General features: G+C 43.2%; 1 protein-coding gene across 1 annotated transcript in view; it reads left to right on the forward strand.

The window, feature by feature from the left end:
* Positions 1-644: 644 nt before the first annotated feature.
* The window catches only part of adcy8 (adenylate cyclase 8 (brain)), a 141,068-nt gene continuing 132,669 nt past the window's right edge, over positions 645-9,043 (forward strand). The window contains exon 1 of the mRNA XM_015378322.1: positions 645-2,441. Coding sequence (XP_015233808.1) covers positions 1,545-2,441 — 897 coding nt within the window. The 5' untranslated portion in view covers positions 645-1,544. The remainder of the gene's footprint in view (positions 2,442-9,043) is intronic.

The raw sequence follows: 9,043 nt of genomic DNA on the forward strand, positions 1-9,043 counted from the left end.
AAATCCAAACCTAAAGGAGTCTGTGGCAAAAAGTTGTTGTAAGTGATTGTTAATCTCCATCCAAACTGACTGCTTCTGAGCTTGTATTAGTGTTTGTGCAAAAAGATTCAGTCTGTTCAAACCTGGAGGAGACAGAACCGAAGCTGCAACACAATTTCATCTCACAACCTGCAGACTAATTCTTTTCAACTAACAACAATTCATTTACTTTGTGTTAGATTATCGTGCAATTCCAATAAAATATATACCCACAGCTTGTCTATTCTATTCTATTCTATTCTATTCTATTCTATTCTATTCTATTCTATTCTATTCTATTCTATGGGGATCTGATCTCTGCTGTCAGATTTGGCCTAATACTGAGTTGGCCTTGGAAAGCAGAACTTTTCCATGCGAAACTCATAACATTTGGTTAGGTCTCTGTCAATAAAATCAAGTTTCCAGATTTCAACTGAAATCCCGAGGAAATCCTTTGCAAACTCATCCAAAATGCAGGCTGCCTGCGCCTGATCCAAAAGTGACCCAGTTACCGACAGGAAAAGCGAAGAGACGGATCTTAGGAAGGAGGCGTGGAGTGAGGAGGGAAGCAGAGAGTGAGCAGACAAAAGGATGAGCTGAGGAGCGTGGGATGACACAGTGGGTTAGGGAGAGGGAGAGAGGGCGCACATACATCGGTGACGTCAAAAACCTCAGCGGAGCAGAGCGGAGGAGACCAGCCGCCGCTCTCTGCGCCTCTGCACGCGGCCGCCGCTTTTAAACACTACAGAGGAGGAGGAGGAACCGAGGCAGTCTGATAGGGAGAGACCAGAGGAGGAGCAGGAGGAGGAGGAGGGTGAAGCTCATCCTCGCGCTGCACGGAGACGCATCGGACGCCTTATTTACTTACTGACTGGGAGCATGCCTGTTTGCCTCGCGCAGTCAGACAGGTGCTATCATCACGCGGGATGGAGCTCTGGTCTTGAATGTGGAGGCTCACGCGCAGCAACAAGTTTGAGATGATCAATTTTCTCTGGATTCTTAATTTGGATTTGATGGATTTGTTGCTCTGCCTTTTCCCCCACGGCTGCTGATCATTTTTGGGAACCGTAAGGGAAAAACTGGGATTTCCTTCATCGTAGTAATTTGAAACATAATCTCACTCTGAGACCCGCCTCGTTTTTTAGGGGTCCTGGTTTGGCGCGGCGCCGAGACCCCCGATGGTGCCAACGGTGTGGTCACAGTGGCTCAGGTTGCTGCTGCTGTGTGGACGCACCAGCCGGTGATTTTACTACACGGGGATTATGATGGGTGGTCCAGGAGAGGCGGGAGTGGTACCAGTGCTTCTTTAAGGGATCTGCTCTCTTGACAATGACCTCCAGCCGCGCTCTGCCCCGCGCCGTTCACACCCCAACCCGAAAGAAAAGCACGCGCCCTCGGTTCGATGCGCACGAGAAGACGTCGTGCCCCTAGAACCGCTGATCCGACTGACAGTCCGGAGTGGAGGAGAAGAAGGAGGAGAAGGGGGGAGACACATTGACACAGACGATCGGAGCTGAGGAGGAGGGATGGAGCTGTCGGAGGTGCGCTGCTCCAGCGCCACTGAGGAGCTGTACACCATCAACAAGACGCCGAGCAGCAGCGACAACAGCAGCGGCAGCGGCGGCGGCAGCGCGCGGCCCAAACGGCTGCTGTGGCAGAACGCGGTGCGGCACATCACCGAGCAGCGCTTCATCCACGAGCAGGGCGGCGGCGGCGGGGTCAAAGACGACCCCTTTGACCCGATCCAGGGCGCGCGGAAGCAGTCTGCGGGTCGGACCTCGGTAGGGGACCGGCACAACAACGGTGGGACCAAAGTGTTCCCTGAGCGCGCCAGCAGCGACCTGGGGTTCCTCCAAATCGACTGCGCGCCCAGCAACTCGGACTTCTTCTTGAACTGGGGCTACACATACCGGGGCGTCATCTTCCCCACGCTGCGGAACGCCTTTAAGTCCCGCGACTTGGAGCGGCTCTACCAGCGCTACTTCTTGGGCCAGAGGCGCAAATCCGTGGTGGTGATGAACATCCTGGACGTGGTGACCAAACTCACCCTGCTGGTGCTGCACCTCACCCTGGCATCCAGCCCCATGGACCCCATCAAGGGGATGCTGCTGGGCTTTTTCACCGGCATAGAGGTGGTCATTTGTGCCTTAGTGGTGGTGCGGAAGGACACCACCTCGCACAGCTACCTGCAGTACAGTGGAGTGGTCACCTGGGTGGCAATGGCCACGCAGATCCTGGCGGCCGGCCTGGGCTACGGTCTGCTGGGGGACGGGGTGGGGTATGTTCTTTTTACGCTGTTCGCCACCTACAGCATGCTGCCGCTGCCGCTCACCTGGGCTATCCTGGCCGGGCTCTTCACCTCCGGGCTGCACATCCTGGTCCAGCTGCTCATCTCCGAGAGCGCACAGCTCTTCACTAACCAAGTGAGTCTTTCATCCTCTCAAAACTGAACTCATCCACTCTATCTCCTTTTCTCTCTCCTCTTTTTCTTCCATTCAGTCCTATTTTTCTTTTACCCTCATGCTATCCACCACTTTGCTGCTCTTTAAGTTTCTGGACTTGGTTTCAGGGAAATGAGATCTCCTTCCCCTCTCTTACATATGTAAAACGAAAGACAAATTCCCATGAACCTTTTAATGTAGTCCTGCATCTACGAGAGTCTGGGGATGCGTGGAAATCCACGCGCTGCTCGTGGTTTGTGTTTTTGTAATGAACTGTGGCAGTTCGATTGTGCAGTTTCTGTGATTGCTGAGTTTTCAGCACCAGGAGCTGTCCACCAAACAGTGTCCGATGATTAGCGCCCTCTACTGGTGGTCATTATATTCGTTTTTCTAGCTGTTGAATCTCGGGTTCTCCACAAAATAAATTCATCATGTTAATTAAACATTTCTCAATCGAATCGTGGATATGAATATGATCTTTAATGTATATTATCAACTGAAAACTGGTCTCAAACCAGTTAATCAAATCACTGATCAGAGTATAAAAGAGACAGATGCACATTAGCAAATTAATAAATATTGATTTGCATCAAAGTGCAACTGGAAAACTGAGCTGAGGGAGGTCTTGCGCAAATCATCAAACCCAAAGCTGCAGTTTCTGTTGTTTTATGTTAAATTAATTACTTGAACCAGTTGCTAATTTATTAAATTTACATTAATTCCTTTTATTTGTTTTCATGCACCTCTTTTTCACAACACATATCATCTTAAGGCACTTTATGAAGACAATTCAATAAAAACATCTAGACAGATTGGTTAGAAGTTGTATATCTAAAGGAAGCCAGCTTATTGCATGGAGTCACTGACTTTGAAGAACTCGCTCCCCCTGGATGAACATGGAGCCACAGCAGACGGTCACTTTATCATTGACTCTGCAGCAGTTTGTCAAACCGGAGTGTTTGTTTTGTTAGCTGAGAACTGTTCTGCAACTGGAATATCCGTTTTCATCCTTTTTCATTTGGCAGGTTACAGGAATATTGCTTTTTTATTGTGATACTAAATGATGAACCATTACAGGGTATCACAATGTCAAGTAGATCTCTAAAACATCCCAGCTGTGGAGTGCATTTATAGTCACCCTCCTACTTTTTACAAACCTTTTTTGAGGGTTTCTCTCTACCAGCCTAATGCCGCGGTTCTCAAAGTGTGTGGCGCGACCCACTGGTGGGGAATTGAGACGTGACAGGTGGGGACACAGCATGTTTACCCTCAGCGTCCAGACTGCAAATAAAGCGCACATGCGCCGGGATTGACGGCGCAGGTTGATCATAAATAACTGAATTTTAAATATTTTATCTTAAATGAATAACGGCGTTTGATTCACACAGCCACATGTTCATGTTTCTGGTTTGGAGTGGAGAGGGAGTATCCACTCATCGGGCAGAGAGCTGTGTGCATTCTTCTTCCCTTTGCCACATCATATCTCTGAGATGGGCTTTTCAGCTGTTGCTTCACTGAAAACAAAGCATGACTTGAGAGTGGCAGTATCAAGCCTGCAACCCCGTTTTGAGAAACTGTGCAATGCAAAACAGGCTCATTGCAGCCACTAATGCAGGGATAAATAGACCTGTCTTGCCAGATGGATTTCACTTCTTTTCTTTTATTAACAGATTGCAGAGTGGCACTTTAATTTTTTCTATCTTTGAGCTTGATACAAATTTTGACACAGCTGCATTTTTATTTTCTTTATTTTTGAGCTTGCTGTTATTTGATGTAGATAGTTTGTATTTATATACTACTTGTTACTTCAATAAAATTGGAACATTTTAAGATTGTTTCATATTTCATTAGCATTGTGTTGGGGCGATGGGGACAGGCGGGGCTTGAAAATTCCCCCTTGTCCAAAGTGGGGAATGACAGAAAAAGTTTGAGAACCACTGGCCTAATGCAACAGGGCAGCTCACGCTCAGTTCAGAGTGCATGCAGAGAACCTGTGAACATTTATTTTCCAAGTCTTGCCCCAAATTTTCACTGATATTTATGGCTGTACTTTGAGTAGGCCATTCTAAAAAATGAATAGACTGGATATAAACCAGTCCACCGCTGCTCTGGCTGAATGTGCATGCTCGTGCTCTGCTGAGAGGTGAGCCTCTGCTGTTCTAGTTTTTGTCATACATAATGTTTTGTATTTATGCCACAGGACCCAAGTTTTTTCTTATTTTGATCATCTTCCGATGTTGCTGTGTCCTTTACAGCTTTAAAACAGGACTTCTTATGGCTTCTTATCAATGGGTTTAGTCTTTCTTCAGAGGGAAGTATTTATTAAGCTCATCACTAATAGTTTGATGTTTCTTATCCGCAAACTCGTTACCCCAGAGTAGATTGCTGCCTGTGACTTTATTTTAAGTAATCTATTTCAGATTACAAAATAAAAAAGTAAAAAAATGTCCAACAGTGCATTATGAGAAGATGATAAAAGTATGCTGAAGTTAAAAGCTTAGATTGTAGGCTGTAAAAAAAGAAAGCTGCTAAAAATGTACTCTTCCTATCAGTTGCTAAAGTCACATTCTTCACAACACTTTGTTTAAAGATGGGATTTTTTTTTTTTTGAGGAAGAGAAGTCATCAACATGCATGTGAAATGGTGTGAGTATATCTCTAACCATTCTACAGCTACTATTTTATTCCTTAATTGTGCACTCTTGCTGAGAAAAGTCCCACTGGAAAAATCTGCTAAATGTGTCAGACAGAAATATCACTGCATTCATGTCTCACAGACTATAACTCATCAGGACAGGTGATCCTTTATTCCTGGAATGGAAACAATTTAACAGGAATTTTAAATAAATACAGCTTAAATAACTTACATTTATATTTTAAATTTTACATATCAGAGCCACAATATCAACTTGTATTTGATATGAACCATTTATCTTCTCTAGATCAATCAGTAGATAGCCTCCTGCTTTTAACTGCTGCAAAGTAAACCTTAGCTTTCCCTTTTACTGTTACCTATCACTGATAATAGCAGCATTCATATTTTCTGTAATATCTCAGCTGGAGGTAAGCCTCCTGTAGAATTAGTTTCTGCCTTTTGCAGCACGATACTACCGGCTGATTCCTCTTCCTATTGTCAAGAGGAATCTGCAAAAAATCAGTCTGTGAGGACCTGAAAGGGATCTTTCTCTGTCCTTGATGAGATTAACCATACTCTCTGCAGGAACTTTCACAAAATGGGTCTAGATTTAATCTGAAGCCTTAATATATCAGACATTAGTTTAAGTGAAGACGTATGCAGCATGAAACATGACCCATGATGCAGAAAGGATCATAAATCGATGCAGTGATGTTGCCATAATTTATACATGGGAGGTCTGAAAGGTTTTTGGACCTCTCTTAAAAGGTTCTGGGGTGTGATGGATATTAAAAATAGAGATTATAAATAACTTGGAATTAAATCAGTTTATTTATATAGCACCAACTCACCACACACCATCTGGAGGGCACTTATAGAGTTATTCAATAAAAAATAAAGACTGATTGGTTAAAAGGTTTCTATCTAAGGTCAGTTTTTCAATTCTAGAAGACTTAAAAACTTTTCTTTTCTTTTCCTGACTAAATTTACTCTGCACAGATCAACTAAAACACACAAAAACTGTCAGATAAAAGGGAAATTTAAAGAAAACTTAAAGACTGCAATGTCTTTGATAATGGGAAGTGTTATGTTGAGGCAACTTTTTACTCAGTTCAAGTGTTTGGACTTCAAAAGGAGTCTATGAGTATCCTACATCTTCGTATTTGCCCTCTCTGCCTGTTAAAGTTCTCCAAATCTGATTCAGTCTGCTGCTGTGTTCAGGTCACTCCAGAGACTTTGTCTGAAAGTTGCTCTTTGTCTTCAGTGTTCTAACCTGGAGTTAGGGGCCAAAACATTCTAGTTGAAAGATACCAGTTAAATCTCAGCATAATGTGAAGACGAGTAACCTCAGATCATGATGCTGCCACCACCATGCTTCACTGTCTTATAGTATTTTATTGGTGGACACCTTTTTGGTTCTAAACCATTGGACCATAACACATTTTCAAATAGGGTGTTCAAGGTCTGGGCAGTTTTCATTGTAATAAAGGGATTCTGTTGCAGACTTTCTCCTTCACTGTGAAATATGGAGAATACAGAAGATAGTTTTCACATGTAGGATCCAACTAGATGTTATCAGCAGCTCCTTTTGTGTTGCTGCGGGCCTTTTGACCTTAAGGACATATAATAATGATTCCTAAATATCTGATTAAATTAAGCAAAAATGTAAAAACAAATTCTTTTTCGGGGAGATGGCTGAAGAAGAGTATTTCAACTGGATTTTGAGACAATATGATGCTTTAACTCTAGCAAGGTAGACTCCTTTGCTTCGATATATATTTTGTATTTTTAAAGAAGGCTGAAAGTTTTAAGCTTTTTAATTTGCATCAGAATCAGCAGAAGATAAATAAAATAAAAAAAAACTTGCATGATTCTAGTTAATGTTGTAAACCTCACTGAGCATGCCAATTTCAGCAGTAGTTCTGCTGTCATCTTGCGTTATTTTACAAAAAAAAGAAAAAGTTAAAAGCCACAGGACCAGAGAGCATTTCACAGGGAAGGTCAGAGGTCAAGAGGCAAGACACTGGCACAACAATCAAACCACAGAGGATTAGCTATTTTACTATACATTAACATTTCCCTGGAATTGATTTGTTGATGAATTAGAGCAGGTATGTCCAAAGTCGGTCCTCAATAGCTGCTGTCCTGCAGTTTTCAAAGGTTTCCTTCACAGCTGATTTCCACTGATGGCTGATTACCTGTTTTTTTTTCCCCTTAACTGCAATCATCAGAATCATCTGTGCTAAAGCAGAGAAACCTTTAACCCCCCTAGTACAGCGCCCTACAGGACAGACCTGATTCAGAGGAAAAACTCAACTAAATGTGTATTTTAGTTATTTTTAAGTGTTGTGATGTGTGTTGATTTTAGGGTTTCTGGGTTTTAATGTTTGGAAGGTTTGTTTTCATGAGGAACAAAATCAGTGCAGTAGGTTTAGAGAAAAACCGACAGTCAGTAAATCACAGACGCATACAGAAATCCAGTTGTATCTAAGTTTAAGCTCTTTATTTTTTTCTACATTAATTAGCTATTCATCTTGGCTAAACGGAGGCAGAACGGGGATACTCTAAGGACTGACTAAGTTTGATGCGATCCACATTGGGTTGGCTAGAAGATCAGGTCGGATCATCTCCAAACTAAACACAAGCTTAATACTTAATACTTAGTTTTTTATGGCTGACAGAGCCCTGGTTGGTGACGTGATAATTAACATCCTGTTTAGCATAAGTCAGTGATCTGTGGGAACGCTCACTGATGAGACTATTAATTAGCTTCCAGCCGTGCTGAGATAAATCTTTGCTTGTGTCTTTACTGTAAGTACTAACCTGCTGAAAACCCTGTGGGGAGGGATTGCTTTATCATCCTGCATCAGAGTCGGTCCACCTGAGAACTCTGACTTGTTCACACGCCCTAACTTATTCCAGCTCCGGTTACCTCTGGTGCTGCATTGGGACAGGTGTGGCCCTGCAGAGGCAGGATTAGGACGGCTCACGCTGCACGCCTGCAGCTGGGAAGACTCAAACAGAGACATCCTGAACTCAAGCAGTGTTAATCTGTCCTCAATGAGAGTGCAGTAGAGTTTAGGAAGAGATGAGAGACTCTGAAATCATTGTTTTAAGCTCTCCTCAAGAGCAGGCTAACATGGGATGTCTTGGATTAGGTAGTTAATGGAAACTTCTCATGTGAGAGATTGAGCAGGGCTGTTCCCACAAAGTCTAGATTCTAGTTAAAACCTTACCAAATCCTTTAAATGTGGAACACATTTTCCTTATTCATCTTTAAAAATGTAAATTGATATCTATGTAAAATAACTCTGATTGGAGTTTTTTGTTGTCTTTTTCGAATTTTACTCATGTCAAGAAGAGCAAATGAAGATAAATGACAATTTTTTTAAAACATCTGCCTTTTTATATCTGTGTATATTCATTAATAAGGTTTTAATTTATGCTCTATACCCCTGTACAAATACAAATTCTTTCTCTGGAGTTCTCAAGTCCCTGGGTGAGGAGCCATATCGCTGGTGTGAAAACTACCACTGCTGCCTTTGCCTTTAGAGACTTCATGATTGTCTGATCGAGCTTCTCCTGGAGCCAACAAGCTGTTTGTTGTCCTCACTGCTGTTAAACAGCAATGAGGTTGTTCTGGTCAGTAAAGAGAAGTCTGTGTGAATAAATGCTAATATGTGGTGTTAAGCGAGTGTTGACATGAAGCTAAGAGCATCATAAATGCGTTAACAGCAGCGTGTATTCTCCTCACACACACCCTGAGCTGGGGTTGCAGTGATTAGCTGCACTTCCTATTCCTCTTTCAAGGTCACACCGAGCTCACCAGAGCGCCGGCTGCACTGAGGAGATAGAGGCGGGAAAATAAACGGGGGGAAAAAAAGCCAAGTGTGGATTTGACACGGAGACAACACGTGTGTTTTCCATCTCCTTGCCCTCAACACGCCCTT

Source organism: Cyprinodon variegatus, unplaced genomic scaffold (assembly GCF_000732505.1).
Source record: "Cyprinodon variegatus isolate N-32 unplaced genomic scaffold, C_variegatus-1.0 Scaffold170, whole genome shotgun sequence".
Taxonomy (NCBI): Eukaryota; Metazoa; Chordata; class Actinopteri; order Cyprinodontiformes; family Cyprinodontidae; genus Cyprinodon; species Cyprinodon variegatus.